At 45.8% G+C, this 20,408-nt stretch overlaps 1 protein-coding gene across 2 annotated transcripts in view; it reads left to right on the top strand.

The window, feature by feature from the left end:
* The window catches only part of LOC121569181 (laminin subunit alpha-1-like), a 63,738-nt gene extending 43,548 nt beyond the window's left edge, over positions 1–20,190 (top strand). Inside the window, exons 26-57 of one of the 2 annotated variants that reach the window (XM_041879909.1) lie at positions 113–240; positions 327–447; positions 565–821; positions 1,159–1,248; positions 1,679–1,872; positions 2,884–3,026; positions 3,172–3,382; positions 3,611–3,767; positions 4,097–4,307; positions 5,346–5,462; positions 5,891–6,054; positions 6,238–6,376; positions 6,630–6,732; positions 6,815–6,931; positions 7,106–7,288; positions 7,561–7,715; positions 7,858–8,001; positions 8,244–8,525; positions 8,743–9,015; positions 9,183–9,327; positions 9,517–9,658; positions 9,876–9,990; positions 10,606–10,773; positions 10,942–11,093; positions 11,505–11,684; positions 11,915–12,104; positions 12,237–12,343; positions 14,375–14,564; positions 17,931–18,083; positions 18,742–18,895; positions 19,152–19,502; positions 19,683–20,190. In XM_041879909.1, coding sequence (XP_041735843.1) covers positions 113–240; positions 327–447; positions 565–821; positions 1,159–1,248; positions 1,679–1,872; positions 2,884–3,026; positions 3,172–3,382; positions 3,611–3,767; positions 4,097–4,307; positions 5,346–5,462; positions 5,891–6,054; positions 6,238–6,376; positions 6,630–6,732; positions 6,815–6,931; positions 7,106–7,288; positions 7,561–7,715; positions 7,858–8,001; positions 8,244–8,525; positions 8,743–9,015; positions 9,183–9,327; positions 9,517–9,658; positions 9,876–9,990; positions 10,606–10,773; positions 10,942–11,093; positions 11,505–11,684; positions 11,915–12,104; positions 12,237–12,343; positions 14,375–14,564; positions 17,931–18,083; positions 18,742–18,895; positions 19,152–19,502; positions 19,683–19,843 — 5,397 coding nt within the window. In that variant the 3' untranslated portion in view covers positions 19,844–20,190. Of the gene's footprint in view, positions 1–112; positions 241–326; positions 448–564; positions 822–1,158; positions 1,249–1,678; positions 1,873–2,883; positions 3,027–3,171; positions 3,383–3,610; positions 3,768–4,096; positions 4,308–5,345; positions 5,463–5,890; positions 6,055–6,237; positions 6,377–6,629; positions 6,733–6,814; positions 6,932–7,102; positions 7,289–7,560; positions 7,716–7,857; positions 8,002–8,243; positions 8,526–8,742; positions 9,016–9,182; positions 9,328–9,516; positions 9,659–9,875; positions 9,991–10,605; positions 10,774–10,941; positions 11,094–11,504; positions 11,685–11,914; positions 12,105–12,236; positions 12,344–14,374; positions 14,565–17,930; positions 18,084–18,741; positions 18,896–19,151; positions 19,503–19,682 lie in introns of both variants that reach the window. The other variant, XM_041879908.1, reaches the window with a different exon arrangement.
* The last annotated feature ends 218 nt before the right edge of the window (positions 20,191–20,408 follow it).

Raw genomic sequence — 20,408 nt, 5'->3', positions numbered from 1 at the left:
CGAACCCATATGTCCTGCATGCTACAAGACTGTGTTATCCGACTGAGCTAAAGCCTACAAATCCTACTAGTAAATGAATATAATTCAATCTGCTTTGATTTCTCTTGATCAGCACAAGTGGAAGTATTTCAACTCTGTGTCGGAGAAAGCTGTGAGTCATTCTGACTTCATGGCGGTCCTGAGCAACATCGAGTACATCACCATCAAGGCCTCGTATGGTACAGGACTGCAGCAGAGCAGGTTAGCACACACACACAAACAAAACGAGTTTTGTGTCAACACTAGAAAGTGACTATGATATCAATATTGTATTTGTCTTTCACTAGAATCTCCAATATCACCATGGATACGGCCCTAGAGGCGGAGGAGGGGTTGGAGGTTATGGAGGTGGCATGTCTGATAGAGACCTGTGAGTGTCCAGCTGGCTACGCTGGACTGTCCTGCCAGGTCAGACAGATTTCCACCCCAAAAACAACACGATTGACTATTTACTACTTACTACTGTGTTTTAGTCTATTATTTAATTTCCTCTCTGTCATCGGTGTGTGTTTGTGGTGTGTGTAGGAGTGTGCTCCCGGCTACTACCGCCAACCAGTGACTGATCTGAACCTGCGGGGGAAGAGACCCCTGATCCAGCCCTGTGTGCCCTGCCAGTGTAACAACCACAGCCAGGCCTGTGACCTGGACACAGGAGAATGCCTGGGCTGCCAGCACAACACAGCAGGCGAGCACTGTAACATGTGTGGCTCAGGGTACTATGGGAACGTGAAAGGCTCCATCAGTGACTGCTCTCTATGTGCCTGCCCCCTCAAAGAGAACAGGTACATCTCTCACTCTCCTCCTGTCAGTCACGCATTCTGATAAGTGACTTGTTGAATTTTGAGTTGAAATGCTAATTTCTCATTCCACACATAGTGTGTCTTTTGAAGAGATAGTCCAAGTATTGATTTCACACTAGCACATATTCAGTCTCATAAGAAATTGGTTTTCCTTAGAATGCTGAAGCTGTTTGGCTATAGTCTAGTTCAAGGGGGATTTAGTGAATGGGTATCCTCTGGTAATACAGGCCTTACCCAGCAGAGGGCAGTGAGGAGATATAGTTGTGTGTATAGCACTGTCTGACCCAGTGTGTGTGTGTGTGTGTGTGTTGTGGTTTAGCTTCAGTCCTACCTGTGCTCTGGAGGGAGTGGTGGGAGACTTCCGCTGTAACGCCTGCAAGCCTGGTTACGAGGGACGCTACTGTGAGAGGTAAGAGAGAGTACTACACAGCTACTGTGGAGGTAAGATAGAGTACTACACAGCTACTGTGGAGGTAAGAGAGAGTACTACACAGCTACTGTGGAGGTAATAGAGAGTACTACACAGCTACTGTGGAGGTAAGAGAGAGTACTACACAGCTACTGTGGAGGTAAGAGAGAGTACTACACAGCTACTGTGGAGGTAAGAGAGTACTATACAACCACTGTGGAGGTAAGAGAGAGTACTATTCAGCTACATTGTCACCTGTTGGATCTCAGCAAGTGTCTCTGTCACTAGAAGACATCGATACACCTCAGATGGAGACGTTTTATTCTCTCTGTTTCTCTCTCTCCCTCTCTTCCTCTATCTCTCTATTACATGATTTCTCCCTCCCACTGTTTCTTTGCCCTCCCCCCGCCTCTCTCTCCCTTTCTCTCAGGTGTTCAGTGGGTTACTATGGGAACCCATCTGCTCCAGGAGAGAAGTGTGAGGCGTGTCAGTGTAGTACTGCAGGTTCTCTCCATCTAGTGTGTGACTCTCTGAAGGGCCAGTGTGAATGTAAGGCCGGGGTTAGGGGACACCTGTGTGACCAGTGTGAGGCGAGACACGTCCTGGACGGGGACCAGTGTGTCTGTGAGTACCAACCAACCCACACACACAAACATTTTAAATACTTTATTTGAATACACCAATCAAATTTACAAAAAAAGAATCCAAACATTTCAAAGGTCCCTGTATGCATGGCACTCAAGGGTACAGAAAGCACCTCCTTCTCCAAACAGCTAGGCTGCCCACGAAAGCTGAAACAGAGCAGTACCTAGCCAATTGCTTTGCCCTAGTTTTTGTCAGGCCCGCAATCTGGAGGCCACGCACTGCAAGCCTGTGTACGTGGCCGAGACTGCCGAATATCAGCGCTACCAGCTTTCACCTCCACCCGAGGCAGTCCAAGCGTGCCACGAGGGGCTGGTACATAAGCAGCTTCTCGGCAAAGGCCTGCTCCACGTAGCCGTCAAATGAGCAGCCCACTTCCAAAATGAGCACCTCCCTCTGGCCTCCCCCACAACAACAATATCTGGTGTATTTGGCACACAGGAAAACACATCATCATCAACATCAAACCAGTGTAAATCCACTCAATATTTGGGACATCTAAACCCCCCTCTCTTTGGCTCAGGAAGACAACGTCATGTGTGGTGTGTGTGTTTAAGCATAGCCACTTTCTCACCACTTGAACAGTTTTGTTATTAATTTCCCTCAGAACCTTCTCTGGGATATGACATTTGCAATCAGATATTGAATCTTTGCAAGGGCCACCTGTCTCACAGCTTCTAGCTTCATTACCACAGGCAGAGTTGAAATGTCAATCAGATCAAGCCTGGTTGAATACTCATGGACGAGCTCCTCAACTTGTTCCCCCCACTCGCCAGCAACATTAAAGATATGTCCAAGATAACTATATGTTTCGTGACGAGAGTACATTAGTGTAAATGTTGGGGGCTTATCAGTTTTAGACTTGTACTAGTGGTTACCTCTGCTGCATCTTTCATAGAATACACACACACACTGCAATAACGTCCGAATTGAAATCTGATATCCTAAACTCCTTCCTCTCCCTCCCTCCCTCCCTACTCCCTCTCCCCTCAGCGTGTGATGATAAGTGTACGGGGGACCTCCTGGATGACCTGGATGCAGTAGAGCGCTCCTTCCTGTCTGTCAACCTGACCGGGGTCATCCTGTCCCCCTACAACACACTGGTCAGCCTGGAGAACGACACACGAGAGGTCAAGGTAAAAGAGGGGTCATATTATACCTCTCTGTCTAGGAGGTCATGAACTCAGCTGTTTAATCCCCTGTGTTAAATTCAGAAGTACTCAGGACACATTCAATTAGAGAAAGACTGTTGTAACACACTTGTCCTAATTTCTCTCCTAGAATCTGATGTCTTGGGAGAGGAGCCCAGCATATCACCTGAATAGGGCGGAGGAGGACTTGACAAATCTCACCCAGGACATAGACGGACTGCTACGGAAGGCTACAGGGCTGTCTGCTGATGGAGAGGAAGTGGCCCAGTCCACAGAGAACAGCGTTACCCAGGGGGCCGAGCTTCTGGAGTACATCACCACCATTCACACTGCCATACAAGGTTCAGCAAATAGCAACAGCGCAACATCCATTGCTATGTTTTCCTATTCCATTTTAGGTTTCCATAGGAAATGTGTAACTTCAAAGTATGCCCATTTAGTGTACGATTTTCTGTTTTGTGATATTGAACAATATTTGTGATATCTCCTGGTTGAGTAAAAGTGAAACGTTTTTGTTCATAAGACAAACGGTTAACATCTAAGCCCCTCCCTCTCTGTGATTGGCTCAGTCCTGGCGGAGGAGGCTGGCCGTCTGAACAGGACAGAGAACGTGGAGAAGGACGAGGCTAACAGCACACGGCTACGAGAGCAGATAGCGGCCATATTGGAAACCATCAGAGCAGTCAACCTATCCCTGGCCAACGCCAGCGTCTCTACAGAACTCAGGTCAGTTAGCCATATAAGGTGCTGATTTAATGTAGGCTACCCTTCCTGGATTCAATCCCATACAATAACCAGCTATCTGCACACAGAAATCAACTGTCAATACTTAACTAGAAAATCTCTATATAATCTCTCTGGATGTTTACGCTGTAATGTTAGTAATACTGTTTCTAGTCATGCTGGGGTGATTGAGTATAGGCATACTGTGTAACACTGTTATGAGCTGTAATGGTGTTTAGTAAAGCTGTATTAAAGTATAGTTACAACACTATAGTACATTAATGTGTATTCCTAAAGTGACTAACCCTGCTGTGGTTACCCCTGTACCACAGTGCTACTGAGGCTCTCCTCCAGAGGGTGCTGAAGGACATCCAGGAGCCCCAGGGGGCGATAGAGTCCCAGACCCTCAACATCTCTACCACCCTGACTGAACACCACCAACAGCTAGAGGATGCCCATGCCCTACTGATGACTGCCAGGGAGAAGAACAACCACACACACACCCTGCTGGGGAGCATCAACACCAACCTGCCAGAGTACCAGGTCAGTACGCTTACTATACTCACTGTACTCAGTACTCACATTTACTATACTCACTGTATTTTTTTTACATTTACATTTTTAGTCATTTAGCAGACGCTCTTATCCAGAGCGAGTTACAGTTAGTGAATACATATATTTTTATACTGGCCCCCCGTGGGAATCGAACCCACAACCCTGGCGTTGCAAACGCCATGCTTTATCAACTGAGCTACATCCCTGCCGGCCATTCCCTCCCCTACCCTGGACGACGCTGGGCCAATTGTGCGCCGCCCATGAGTCTCCCGGTCGCGGCCGGCTGCGACAGAGCCTGGATTCGAACCAGGATCTCTAGTGGCACAGTTAGCACTGCGATGTAGTGCCTTAGACCACTGCGCCACTCAGACCACTGCGCCACTCAGGACTTACTATACTCACTGTACTCAGTACTCACCCTTACTATACTCACTGTACTCAGTACTCACATTTACTATACTCACTGTACTCAGTACTCACTTAATATACTCACTGTACTCAGTACTCACACTTACTATACTCACTGTACTCAGTACTCATGCTTTCTATACTCACTGTACTCAGTACTCACACTTACTATACTCACTGTACTCAGTACTCACTTACTATACTCACTGTACTCAGTACTCATGCTTACTATACTCATTGTACTCAGTACTCACACTTACTATACTCACTGTACTCAGTACACACTTACTATACTCACTGTACTCAGTACTCACGCTTACTATACTCACTGTACTCAGTACTCACACTTACTATACTCACTGTACTCAATACTCACACTTACTATACTCACTATACTCAAGTACATTAATGTGATATAAATGACATGTAGTCAAGTTTGCCATTATTGTTGGTCTGTGCCATATCAGGTCACTTTTATTAAAATGTACAATGTTGTCAAATATAGGTTGTGAAGTTATTTGATTTGGACTTTTGGTCATCTTCAAACATTTTAACTGTAGAGGGTTTATACATTTTTCCAGTAGAAGTATTTAGACTGTGTTGTCTCTGTGTGTGTAGGGTCTGAAGCAGAATGTGAGCCGGCTGAACCAGACAGCAGAAACCCAACTGGAGGAGACTCAGGACATCCTGGCTGATGCTGTCAATCTAGCAGAGGAAATGGGCAACATCACCTCTGTAAGTCATACCATAACACCATATTACCACCATATCCATGTCAAATACATGGGATATACTGTACAACTGCAATAAAGTAGCATCCCCCTATTTTGTTTATTTGTTGATTTAATCTTTATTTAAACAGGAAGTCACTTAACCCTCCCGTTGTCCTAGGGTCAAAATGACCCGCCACTGTGTTGAACCAACTTTATTTAATTTTTATATTTTGGGGATCATTTGTGAGAAGGAGGCAGTGAGACTTTAAAGAAAGTATCACTGCCTCCTTCTCACAAATGATCCAAAAAATATAAAAATTAAATAAAGTTGGTTCAACACAGTGGCGGGTCATTTTGACCCTAGGACAACGGGAGGGTTAAGATTAAAAAGACTGTATTGCTAGTAGAGCCTGAGTCTGTTTGAACTGGTGGTGTGTGTGACCTGTACAGCAGCTGGAGGGGGCCAAGGACCAGCTGGAGCAGTGGAACCCCATGTTGAGGAAGCATGTGGACGCTCTGGTGATGGAGCTGAGGAAGAAAGATGCTCTGGAGCTCGTCTACAAGGCTGAGGACCACGCCCGGGAACTCAGCAAGAAGGCCCAGGGTCTGCAGAGGTGTGTGTGTGTGTGTGCCGCCAGTCAGGCGAGTGTGTGTGTGAACTTCTACATATGTATCTTTGTCTATGTATTTCAAAATGTCTCGTCATCACAAACATTAGGCCATAGAAATAGGACTAAATAGATATAATAGCGATTAAGTCCATACACATCAGCCTAACCTCTTCTTCCTGTATGTAGCTCTCTAGTGGAGGTGATGAATGCCACTCTGAACGCCACCAGTGCAGTGCATGGTAACTCTAACATCAGAGCTAACGTCCAGCCTGCAGAGGAGATGGCTAACTTAGCCAACCTGACCGCTACTATGGCCCTCAATATGGTGAGTCAACACTCATTTAGTGTACATTCACTATTAATATCAGACCATATAATAACTAGACTGGTCCCAGATCTGTTTGTGCTGTCTTGCCCCTATGGACATTTAATGCAAACGCCATAGGATTTGGCAAGACAGCACAAAACAGATCTGGGACCAGGCTATAGAATAACCACTACTACATTGGATATGAAGTGTGTTGTGGGTCAGAAACCTGCTAGCTATAGGAGTAAATAACTGTGTGTGTTGACTGTAGACTGTCCAGCCAGAGGAGTCTCTAACTGATCTTGGATCTGAGGCTGTGCAGCGTAGTGAGAATGTTCTGGCTGAGAGTCTGGCCCTGAGAAACAGCACTGAGGGTGAGTTGGAGCGCACACACACACACACACACACACACAAGATGCCTTATGGTAGTAAATGTTATATGTGTGTCCTCCCTAGGTCTCCTGGCTAACATCAGTGACGTGACCGATAGAATGGCCTTGCTGAAAGAGAAACTCTGTAACACCAGCCGTCTGATCCCAGAGCAAGGGGCCCTGCTTCACAGCCTTCCCAACGGTGAGTGGCACTGCAACCTGCTGCCCTGTCAACTCAACTGTTCTTTTATGTATCCTTTCTGCTTTAACATACTGTAGACAAAAGTCATATATTTAACACTTGATCACGAACTCGGAGGCACACTAGACAGTGGGGAAACAGTTTGTGTGACATTGCCTGTGCTGCCCCTAGTAGGCACCAGTGAGCAGGTGCTGGAAGCCAAGGAGCAGGCTGCCTTGGCCAACGCTTCCCTACAGAGGGCGCTGGAGCGTTTGGAGGAGCTCCAGGTCAGACTGGAGGAGTCCAGCACGGCTGTGGCCCAGGCCAAAACCAGCATCTCCAACACCAACCAGCTGGTCTCCGACTCACACTCCACTGGTGAGACTAACACATCCTTCAGACGTCCGACTATGGTTCTAGCTAGATTATAGCCAGCGACTTTGTAATGGAAGCGTTTTTCACCCTCGCTTCCATCCTTTCCACATTAAACTACACCACATTTGAAGAAAAGTAGTGCCCCAAATACCTGTCTAATGCTAGTAAAATGTTATTATCATGTTATCATGTCATGTCACTTTAGAGGCTAATTTCTAGAGATGAGTAAGATGCCATAAGCATCACTAACCTGTCCTATCTGTTGTCCCTCTCAGCTAGTACAGCTGAGTCTAAGCTGAAGGAGGCAGAGAGTCGTACAGAGAGGCTGTATGACCGTCTCAAACCCCTCAAGACCCTGGGGGAGAACCTGAGCAGAAACCTGTCTGAGATCAGAGAGATGATCAACCAGGCCCGCAAACAAGCTGCCTCGGTTAGTCACTGCTACACACACACACACACACACACACACACACACACACACACACACACACACACACACACACACTGTACATGGGCATACATCCTCTGCTCTCCATTGTAATACTGTTTATGTCCTCCTCTCTCCTGTATAGATCAAGGTGGCAGTGCTGGCAGACAAAAACTGTGTGAGGGCCTACAAGCCTGAGGTGTCCTCCAGTAACTTCAACACTCTTACCATGACCGTCAAGACCAGCGAGCCTGACAACCTGCTCTTCTATATGGGCAGCAGCTCCAGCGTAAGTCACACATTGACACGTACTGAATATCCTATGAAATACCTAATCATGATTACCCATAAGTCAGTTTTAAACTAAAGTCTACTGTATATAATCTACATTCAACCAGATAGTTATAAATAAACCATCTATAAACTACCCTTCATAAACCTTGTATAATGTCAATGTAAAGTGTTACCAGTATAAGCATATCTCTATCTGACATGTGTAAAGTAAATGTATAATTTTACGCTGTATATCAGGTGGACTTCATGGCGGTGGAGATGCAGCATGGCAAGGTGGCGTTCCTGTGGGATGCGGGTTCAGGCCACGCCAAGCTGGAGTACCCTGATGTCAAGATCAACAACAACAAGTGGCACCGCATCAATGCCACGCGCTTTGGGAAGCACGGCACACTGTCAGTCCACCAGCTGGAGTCAGACCCCTTGCCCGCGGTGAAGACCACCTCACCAGGCTCCGCTACGATCCTGGAAGTCAACAAGTCCACCCTGATATTCGTTGGTGGCCTGGGAAGCCAGATCAAGGTACAGTATTAAGATCTGGCTGGGTATTTTTCACTCAGCAATGGTTCTAGTCAGCAATTTGGGTCGGTGAGAACTTGAACTCATTTAATTCAAGTTGAGTCAACATCTTTCATTATGTTTTCTCCACTAATAAAACTGTGTTATAAAAATAGATTACACAGGACAAAATAATTTAGATCATCTAAAACAATTGATTCAATCTCTTTTGTGTCTACAGTCCTCTGTGGTGAAGATGAGCCAGTTTAAGGGCTGTATGGGGGAGGCGTCGCTCAACGAGAAGAACATCGGGCTGTGGAACTACGCTGAGAGGGAGGGCCAGTGTCGCGGCTGCTTCATGAGTCCGCAGACAGAGGAGACGTCCTTCCACTTTGATGGAAGTGGCTATTCAGTGGTAGAGAAACCCCTCCGCTCCACCTCCACCTCAATCGTCATGCTGTTCAAGAGCCTTTCCCCCAACGGCCTGCTGCTCTACCTGGCCTCCAACGGCACGGTACGGCCCCTACTGGCCCACACACACACTACAACCACACTGAACAGTCTGTATTTGTAGCCTAGTTAGCACATAGTGGTCAGCTATTATCCTCTGATGTAACCAAATTCTCCTATGGGGACAATAAAGATTGATTGATAGATTGATGTGTTTATTTGTCATTACAGAGGGACTTCCTGTCCATTGAGCTGGTGGAGGGCCAAGTGCGTCTGACCTTTGAACTGGGCTCCGGCCCTCTGACCCTCACCTCCAACAAAGCCTACAACACCGGCAGCTGGTACAAGATCACCCTGCAGAGAAACAAACGCAAAGGTGGGTCAAAGGTCATAGGCTCATAGTTATAGGGTAGAGTTGACAACTAAACATTTTTGGGGCCACACATTTTTTCTTCCAATTTCTCGCTGGCACTATTGAAACACTATTCATACCCCTACTGTCTTGTAGTTAACCTGGTATAATGCCTATGACATGTAAAGTATTGTATCTCTCCCCTCCTCCTAGTTTATATGGCGGTGATGGCGGCAGACAACTCATCAGAGAAAGAGATCATGGAGGCGGAGTCTCCTGGGACCGCATCCGACCTCAACCGCTCCGACCTGGACCCAATCTACATCGGGGGACTGCCCATGTCTCGCCCTATCAGGTACTGGAACTACTTTGGTGCATACTTCACCTACCTGCAAGATATTCCTAGTTGATATGCATTTGTATTGCTGTCATTAATATGTTTTTGGTGTAGCTCCTTAGCCTACTCCATTATGTATATATTGAGCTTAGTGTGTGAATTGGTGTTTGTGTATTTTTTCATTTTTCTACATAAAGTAAAATAAGGTAAATTGTGAATTGAATTATTTTTGCAGGAGACAAGTAGTAGCACGGTCCTATGTGGGCTGCATCAAAAACATGGAGATTGCCCGTTCCAACTTTGACCTGCTTCGAGACTCCTATGGTGTCAAGAAAGGCTGTGTGTTAGAGGTAAGAAAGGCTGTGTGTTAGAGGTAAGAAAGGCTGTGTGTCAGAGGTAAGAAAGGCTGTGTGTCAGAGGTAAGAAAGGCTGTGTGTTAGAGGTAAGAAAGGCTGTGTGTCAGAGGTAAGAAAGTAAGTGTGTCATAGGTAAGAAAGGCTGTGTGTCAGAGGTAAGAAAGGCTGTGTGTCAGAGGTAAGAAAGGCTGTGTGTCAGAGGTAAGAAAGGCTGTGTGTTAGAGGTAAGAAAGGCTGTGTGTTAGAGGTAAGAAAGGCTGTGTGTCAGAGGTAAGAAAGGCTGTGTGTCAGAGGTAAGAAAGGCTGTGTGTCAGAGGTAAGAAAGGCTGTGTGTTAGAGGTAAGAAAGGCTGTGTGTTAGAGGTAAGAAAGGCTGTGTGTTAGAGGTAAGAAAGGCTGTGTGTCAGAGGTAAGAAAGGCTGTGTGTTAGGTAGACTCAGCCATATTGGGAAGAGTGAATAGTGACAGTCTTGGTATTTTAATTTTGCTGTAAAAGAGGAAGATGCCCAGCAGTACATGATGATGTCATATTGTTGAGTCAACTTACACTGAATGCAAAAATACTTTCCATATTCCCTATGAGTAACTTGTGTGTGTGTGTGTGTTCCAGCCTATCCGCAGTGTGTCTGTACTGAAAGAGGGCTATGTGGAGCTGCCGGCTGTGTCTCTTGACCCCCAGGGGGAGCTGTTGGCCTCCTTCTCTACCCGCAACGACACTGGCATCATCCTGGCAGGCTTCAGCAAGGCAGGCACCCGCAAAAGCAGACAGGCTCGCCAGGTAAGGCCACAGACATACTGTGATAAAAAATAAATAATAATAGCAGAGTCTAAATATATAACATATCATGAGACATTATAAGAGCTCATACATGCTCAATAAAGAATTATAGTGTTGCCAAAATGACTTATGGTTCAACCGTATATTGACCATGTTTTCTGTGTCCAGCCCTTCCTGGCAGTCATGCTGATGTCGGGGCGCTTGGAGGTTCACATCAACATGGCAGAGGGTGGGAGCGTCCACAAGGTTGTGGTGAAATCACGCTCTGGGAGCTTCAGTGACGGACAGGAGCACTCGGTCATCCTGCAGAGGAACAGGAAGTGAGTGGCACCAGGAAGAGGGACTGATTAAGCTGTAACACCTATCATGATATTATGCTGATGGATGGCTCAGTCATTATAAATGATGTCATTTGAAATGATACTTCCACACACACACGATTACCTCTGCATTTATTGTGTTGTCTGTGACCTTATTCAATAACTTTCTATGCTGATGTTATACATAGGCCTACCCTCAGTTGATAAAAAGGATGGATATATAACAACTGCTATGGGATTAAAGCAACTTTGAAATGGCCATTGAACAGCAGTAAATACTGCAGATTGTACCTTTAATAATCATATTGTCCAGTATGGAATAATTTACAGGAAGTCTATTCTAAGAGGAATAGCACTGCATTGTTATTATTGACACTGAGTAACATACCACTGTGCGTGTCATCCATCCAGGATGTTGGTGGTACTAGTGGATGAGGACCACCAGGAGATGGTACGTCTGTACTCAGAGAAGGCCTCTCTGACCCTCACCTCTCTGTACATGGGCGGGGTCCCACCAGGAGAGGGCGCCGGGCTGCTCCGAACAACCACCTCCTTCTACGGCTGCATCAGAAACCTGGCCCTGGACGCCAAGTGAGTCACACACACACACACACACACAATACACTATGATACTTTATTTGTCACACTATACTGGAGCAGTCTGTTTTTATCGAGGATGCCATAAATATTTTTGCAAGGCTAAGCATCATCTAGAATAATCTTTTTTTTGTCGCTGGTAACAAGGAGTATGGCATCCCTCCTCAATTGGGGCCCTGGTGGTTACTCTTTGGTCGGACCCGTGTTGTGCTGTGTCCCTATAGGTTGTTGGACCTGTCAGCTTCTGTGAGGTACCACAACGTGGACATGGACAGCTGTCTATTGGAGGAGAGGCCTAAAAGGGTCCTCCTACCTGACGACACTGACCTGGAGGCCGAACCCACTCCGGACCCTGCCAGAACCCCTCCACCACCCCCCAGCCAGCTCAATGCGCTCACCCCCGGCACACTCACGGTACAGCCCACCAGAGTAGACACACACACACACACACCTCTCATCTATTGGGATTTACTGTAGCTCTTCCACTTTCAAACAGGTCACTATGTTGTCATAGATAGTTCCTTGTCTTTCCCTTCATCTCTCCAGTGTGCATCGATGGACAACACCACATCCATCCCAGAGGCCCATCAGTTTGGCATCTCCAGACACAGTCACATGGTCCTCAGCATCAACCCTAACACAGTGAGGAGAAGGTCAGTACTGAGACCTGGCTCGTTGAACTACCTTCTAACTTCAAAACATAACAGATCGCACAGCATGGTTTTTATCATAGAGATCATATTCTATGTTATTTCTATGATTGTCACAATTCTAGATTAATTTATTTAGGATTCTCACTTCATAGTGTTGTGTCTAATTTGAGTCATTTTAGCCTTGATATCAGTTGGCCCATAGCTACATGTGTAAAACAGGTTCAAGCCAGCATTCCAGTACATTGAAATGGCGTAGGAAGGTACACTAGTATGTGGACACCCCTTCAAATTAGTGGATTCGGCTATTTCAGCCACACCGTTGCTGACAGGTGCATAAAATAGAGCACACAGACAAGCAATCTCTTCATTACGGGCAGTAGAATGGCCCTTACTGAAGAGCTCAGTGACTTTCAACGTGGCACCGTCACAGGATGCCACCTTTCCAACAAGTCAGTTTGTCAAAGTGGAAACGTCTAGGAGCAACAACGGCTCAGCCACAAAGTGGTAGGCCACACAAGCTCACAGAATGGGACTGCTGAATGCTGAAGTGCGTAGCGCGTAAAAATCGTCTGTCCTCTACCGAGTTCCAAACTGGCTCTGGAAGCAACGTTTTATTACAAAAATAAAACTTAAACTCATAGAAGTTTGACCCCAAGAGACACATGTCAGAAGGGGTGTATTATGATGAGCCTCTGTGGGCTCTCATGGACAAAGTGGAGCTTCATGAAATGGATTTCCATGGCAGAGCGGCCGCACACAAGCCTAAGATCACCAGGCGCAATGCCAAGCGTCGGCTGGAGTGGTGTAAAGCTCACCACCATTGGACTCTGGTGCAGTGGAATCGCGTTTCACCATCTGGCAGTCCGACGGACAAATCTGGGTTTGGCGGATGCCAGGAGAACACTACCGGCCCCAATGCATAACGCCAACTGTACAGTTTGGTGGAGGTGGAATAATTCTCTAGGGCTGTTTTTCATGGTTCAGGCCCCTTAGTTCCAGTGAAGGGAAATCTTAACGCTACAGCATATAATGATATTCTAGACAATTCTGTGCTTCCAACTTTGTGGTCCATACCAAAATGGTTTGTCAAGATCGGTGTGGAAGAACTTGACTGGCCTGCACAGAGCCCTGACCTCAACCCCATCAAACACCTTTGGGATGAATTGGAATGCCGACTGCGAGCCAGGTCTAATCTCCCAACATCAGTGCCCTACCTCACTAATGCTCTTGCGGCTGAATGTAGAAAGTCCCCGCAGCAACGTTCCAAAATCTAGTGGAACGCCTTCCCAGAAGAGTGGAGGCTGATACAGCAGCAAAGTGGGGACCAACTCCAAATTAATGCCCATGATTTTGGAATGAGATGTTCGACAAGCAAGTGTCCACATACTTTGTAACATACAGGATAGTGCATGGCAAAAAAACCTCTTAAGGCCATCATCGTTGATTGCTTTTCTCTAAACATGAGTGCATATCTCTTCATTAAAGAGAGGAATTATAATAGCCTCCCTAAGGTCTACCTAATTTCCTGTCTCGGCTGTGGCCCATTCTCTTTGTTTAAATATCTATTATTCACGAGGCACTGCTTGGAAACGAGCAGAGCTAATGTTACACATTGCCATTGACATAGCTAGAACTCTTCTCAAGTGTTCCACTGTAGCCTACATTGTTTGTGATTGAGAGGAAGGCACAGTTCAATTAGCCTGGTCCCAGATCTGCTTGTGCTCTTTCCAACTTCTATTGTCACTGTCATGCCAAACATGTTGTGGGACCCAGCTAGGTTTTTGGTTGGTGGATGCATTCATCAATATATGATTATTATGAGATTGGTTGTCACTCCGAAACAAATTTCCACTTCAATTGTGTATTATTGACAATTATCCACAAATTGTCATATCCATTCATTGCCTATATATAGGTCTACCAAACCATTAACAAAAGTCTTCATCTTACAGTAAATCATAGCTAACTCCAAATATAGCTTTGTCAGTAGATGAAATGCTTCATATCTCTTCTCGCTTCTCTCCCTGACAGTTTCTCTCTGGAACTGTCGGTGCGTACCTTTGCCCAGAGTGGTTTGCTCTACTACATGGCCCACGCCAACCAGATGGACTACGCCACTCTGCAGCTGCTGGGGGGACGTCTGTTCTTCACCTGTGACAAGGGCAGCGGCCCCGCCACCGCCACCTTCCCTGTGCCTGTCAATGACGGCCAGTGGCACACAGTTAGTGACTACACCCTTCTGGGCCAGAGTGATAGTAGATTGCAGTGTTTGTTTGGGTCAATTGCAGTTGATTTTGGTCGATTCAAGGGATGCATAACAATATTATTCATGAATACAAAAAGCCCAAGTACAGTGCATTCAGAAAGTATACAGACCCTGTCACTTTTTCCACATTTTGTTACGTTACAGCCTTATTCTAAAATTGATTAAATGTTTTCCTCATCAATCTACACACAATACCCCATAATGACAAAGCGAAAACAAGTTTTTTGAAATTTTGGCAAATGTATTAAAAATTTAAAACAGATACCTTACATAAGTATTCAGACCCTTTGCTATGAGACTCGAAATTGAGCTCATGTGCATCCTGTTTCCATTGATCATCCTTGAGATGTTTCTACAACTTGATTGGAGTCCACCTGTGGTAAATTCAATTGATTGGACATGATTTGGAAAGGCACACACCTGTCTATATACAGTGAGGGAAAAAAGTATTTGATCCCCTGCTGATTTTGTACATTTGCCCACTGACAAAGAAATGATCAGTCTATAATTTTAATGGTAGGTTTATTTGAACAGTGAGAGACAGAATAACAACAAAAAAATCCAGAAAAACGCATGTCAAAAATGTTATAAATTGATTTGCATTTTAATGAGGGAAATAAGTATTTGACCCCCTATCAATCAGAAAGATTTCTGGCTCCCAGGTGTCTTTTATACAGGTAACGAGCTTAGATTAGGAGCACACTCTTAAAGGGAGTGCTCCTAATCTCAGCTTGTTACCTGTATAAAAGACACCTGTCCACAGAAGCAATCAATCAATCAGATTCCAAACTCTCCCCCATGGCCAAGACCAAAGAGCTCTCCAAGGATGTCACGGACAAGATTGTAGACCTACACAAGGCTGGAATGGGCTACAAGACCATCGCCAAGCAGCTTGGTGAGAAGGTGACAACAGTTGGTATTATTATTCGCAAATGGAAGAAACACAAAATAACTGTCAATCTCCCTCGGCCTGGGGCTCCATGCAAGATCTCACCTCGTGGAGTTGCAATGATCATGACAACGGTGAGGAATCAGCCCAGAACTACACGGGAGGATCTTGTCAATGATCTCAAGGCAGCTGAGACCATAGTCACCAAGAAAACAATTGGTAACACACTACGCCGGGAAGGACTGAAATCCTGCAGCGCCCACAAGGTCCCCCTGCTCAAGAAAGCACATATACATGCCCGTCTGAAGTTTGCCGATGAACATCTGAATGATTCAGAGGAGAACTGGGTAAAAGTGTTGTGGTCAGATGAGACCAAAAGGGAGCTCTTTGGCATCAACTCAACTCGCCGTGTTTGGAGGAGCAAGAATGCTGCCTATGACCCCAAGAACACCATCCCCACCGTCAAACATGGAGGTGGAAACATTATGCTTTGGGGGTGTTTTTCTGCTAAGGGGACAGGACAACTTCACCGCATCAAAGGGACGATGGACGGGCCATGTACCATCAAATCTTGGGTGAGAACCTCCTTCCCTCAGCCAGGGCATTGAAAATGGGTCGTGGATGGGTATTCCAGCATGACAATGACCCAAAACACACGGCCAAGGCAACAAAGGAGTGGCTCAAGAAGAATTACATTAACATCCTGGAGTGGCCTTGCTAGTCTCCAGACCTTAATCCCATAGAAAATCTGTGGAGGGAGCTGAAGGTTGGAGTTGCCAAACGTCAGCCTCGAAACCTTAATGACTTGGAGAAGATCTGCAAAGAGGAGTGGGACAAACCTGGTGGCCAACTATAGGAAACGTCTGACCTCTGTGATTGCCACCAAGGGTTTTGCCACCAAGTACTAAGTCATGTTTTGCAGAGGGGTCAAATACTTATTTCCCTCATTAAAATGCAAATCAATTTATAACATTTCTGACATGCATTTTTCTGGAATGTGTTGTTATTCTGTCTCTCACTGTTCAAATAAACCTACCATTAAAATTATAGACTGATCATTTCTTTGTCAGTGGGCAAACTTACAAAATCAGCAGGGGATCAAATACTTTACTTCACTGTAAGGTCCCAAAGTTGACAGTGCATGTCAGAGCTAAAACCAAGCCATGAGGTCGAAGGAATTGTCCGTAGAGCTCCAAGACAGAATTGTGTTGAGGCACAGATCTGGGGAAGGGTACCAAAAAATTTGGAAGTTTGGAACCATCAATACTCTTCCTAGAGCTAGCCGCCCGGCCAAACTGAACAATTGGGGGAGAAGGGCCTTGGTCAGGGAGGTGACCAAGAACCCGATGGTCACTCTGACAGAGCTGCAGAGTTCCTCTGTGGAGATGGGAGAACCTTCCAGAAGGACAACCATCTCTGCAGCATCCACCAATCAGGCCTTTATGGTAGAGTGGCCAGACGGAAGCCACTCCTCAGTAAAAGGCTCATGACAGCCTGCTTGGAGTTTGCCAAAAGGCACTTAAAGACTCTCGGACCATGAGCAACAAGATTCTCTGGTCTGATGAAACCAAGATTGAACTCCTTGGCCTGAATGCCAAGCTTAGGTCTGGAGGAAACCAGGCACCACTCATCACCTGGCCAATACCATCCCTACGGTGAAGCATGGTGGTGGCAGCATCATGCTGTAGGGATGTTTTTCAGCGGCATGGACTGGGAGACTAGTCAGGATCAAGATGAATGGAGAAAAGTACAGAGAGATTCCTGATGAAAACCTACTCCAGAGCGCTCAGGACCTCAGACTGGGGCAAAGGTTCACCTTCCAACAGGACAACGACCCTAAGCACACAGCCAAGACAACGCAGGAGTGGCTTCGGGACAAGTCTCTGAATATCCTTGCGTGGCCCAGCCGGACATGAACCCGATCGAACATCTCTGGAGAGACCGGAAAATAGCTGTGCAGCGACGCTCCCCATCCAACCTGACAGAGCTTGAGAGGATCTGCAGAGGAGAATGGGAGAAACTCCCCAAATACAGGTGTGCCAAGCTTGTAGCGTCATTCCCAATAATATTCTAAGCTGCAATCGCTGCCAAAGGTGCTGCAACAAAGTACTGAGTAAAGGGTCTGAATACTTATGTAAATGTGTATGTTTTGCTAATTTTATGAAAAATCATCTAAAAACCAGTTTTTGCTTTGTCATTATGGGGTATTGTGTGTAGATTGATGAGGGAAACAAATAATTTAATCAATTTTAGAATAAGGCTGTAACATAACAAAATATGGAAAAAGTGAAGGGATCTGAATTCTTTCCGAATGCACAGTATGTCACAATTCATGTTAGTTTCAAATCATAACTGAAAGCAGTGATATTACTATGTAGGTTGTCAGGACTCAACTCTCCCTAACCCTGTCATGTATCTGTGGGTGTGTGCAGGTGAAGACAGACTTCAATAAGAAGAGTGTGGTGATCAGTGTAGACGGCCAGCCGTCAGCTCCAGTGCCGGCTAAAGGCAACACTTTGGATGTGGAGAACAAGCTGTATCTGGGAGGACTGCCTCACACCTACACTGCCAAGAAGATAGGCAACGTATGTCACACTACACCACACAACATACACGGAGTGTACAAAACATTAAGAACACCTGCTCTTTCCATGAGACTGACCAGGTGAAAGCTATGATCCCTTCTTGATGTCACTTGTTAAATCCACTTCAATCAGTGTAGATGAAGGAGAGGAGACAGGTTAAAGGATTTTATAAGCATTGAGACATGGATTGTGTGCCATTTCAGAGGGTGAATGGGCAAGACAAAATATTTAAGTGCCTTTGAACGGGGTATGGTAGTAGCTGCCAGGCGCACCGGTTTGTGTCAAGAACTGCAACGGGTTTCTCATGCTCAACAGTTTCTCGGGTGTATCAGGAATGGTCCACCACCCTAAGGACATCCAGCCAAGTTGACACAACTGTGGGAAGCATTGGAGTCAACATGGGACAGCAACCCTGTGGAAAGCTTTCGACACCTTGTAGAGTCCATGCACCGACGAATTGAGGCTGTTCTGAGGGCAAAAGGGGGGGTGCAACTCAATATTAGGAAAGTGATGTTTGGTACACTCAGTGTACTTCCTATTCATGCTGAAATATAGTTTTTAGATAATTGTTTCTGTGTTGAAAGCAGGTGGTACATTTTCTGCTGAGTAAATGTTTATCCATAACCCCAAATGTTAATATTTGTATTCCCTCATGCAGGTGACCCACAGCTTGGCAGGCTGCATCCAGAAGGTGATGCTGAACAGTGTTAAGCTGGACACCCAGAGTCCAGTGTCCGAACACTCTACTGCTCACTGCTTCGCCGCAGCCCAGGACGGGACCTTCTTCAATGGGAGCGGATACGCTGCTCTGAGTGAGTACTAACGCCCATACACTCCATACTTCAAGGCAAAGACTCGAAAAATGCAAAAAAGCCAATTAAAAAGTATATTTCAGCATCCTTTCTGATACATTTTCAACCGGAATAATGCTTAGGATGACATCATTTTAACGAGCTCAATACATAGATACATTTGGCATGTTTAATAACATAAGTGGTAGTGCCTTTGTGTCCCTTGACTGTATGACACAGTGATCTAAACTGGTTAGTTGTGGTTTTTCCCTTGCAGTAAAAAATGGGTACAAGGTGGGCTCAGACATGGCGGTGGCTATGGTGTTCCGCAGCACAGCGCCGGATGGAGTCCTCCTCGGTGTCAGTAGCGCCAAGGTAGATGCCATCGGACTGGAGCTAGCCAACGGACAGGCGGTGTTCCACGTGAACAACGGTGCCGGGCGGTTGTCGGCCACGTCGCGGCTGGGCTGGTGGCTGTGTGATGGCCGCTGGCACACCCTGCTGGCAAAGAAGACCAAGAACGCTCTGAGTCTGACCGTTGACGGAGTCACGGTACTCACTGACAACCCCCATCCCCAGTCCACTTCGGCCGAGACCAAGGACCCGGTCTACGTGGGAGGCTTCCCTGGTATGTTCCCTCTCTAGAAAACCTTCAGTCACTGTCCACAAACAACCCCTATACCCTAAATGCAAGACACGTCACTGGACTGGGCCTTTGTCACCCCTTTGCTTTGATGTTGATCAATTTCGGTGTCAAGTAAATTAATTTGTTGGCACCCATATTGACCTCTCGCTCTCTCTTTTACAGACGGAGTGAAACAGAACTGCCTGACGTCCAGAATGCCGTTCCGTGGTTGTATGCGTAACATCCGCCTGATCAAGGGTCACGTGACCAACATCCTGGACTTCAGTACCGCCTTCACCCTCCAAGGAGTGTCACCCCACTCCTGCCCCACCACCACCGCATAACCTTGCCACAACAATACCACAACCATACCAGAACCTTACCACCATAACTTGACCACAGCCATACCAAACCATTCCATATCTAACGCTATGACCCTATGATTTGACCATCGAAATTTGACGTATGAAATTACTTCCAATTGTAATGTTTTGTAAAGAAAGATTGTAGTAATGTTTTATCAATGTGAAAATGTATTTTTTGAAATCAACTCATTTTCTAAAATGATTCCAAAAATGTTCTTTCGTGCATTTTGACTCCCCCAAATTAATTGGACAGTAGAATGTCTTTGTTTTATATGTGATGTTCTAGAACATTAATATTTGTTAATAAAATACTTTTTAAAAAATCATTTTTGAATGTAAGTAAGCTATCTGTATTGCAGTGAAGCCATAGCTGATCTGTTGGCTCCATTACTGTAGGGCTACCCACTTGCCCACATACAGTGCCTTCGGAAAGTATTCAGACACCTTGACTTTCCCCCTCAGTCTACACACAATACCCCATAATGACAAAGCAAAAACAGGTTGCATTTTTTGGTGCTAATTTATTAAAAATAAAACGGAAATA

This window comes from Coregonus clupeaformis, chromosome 7 (genome assembly GCF_020615455.1).
Source record: "Coregonus clupeaformis isolate EN_2021a chromosome 7, ASM2061545v1, whole genome shotgun sequence".
In the NCBI taxonomy this organism is placed as follows: Eukaryota; Metazoa; Chordata; class Actinopteri; order Salmoniformes; family Salmonidae; genus Coregonus; species Coregonus clupeaformis.
Note: the sequence above shows the minus strand (reverse complement) of the source record. Positions and strands in the feature narration are given on the sequence as shown.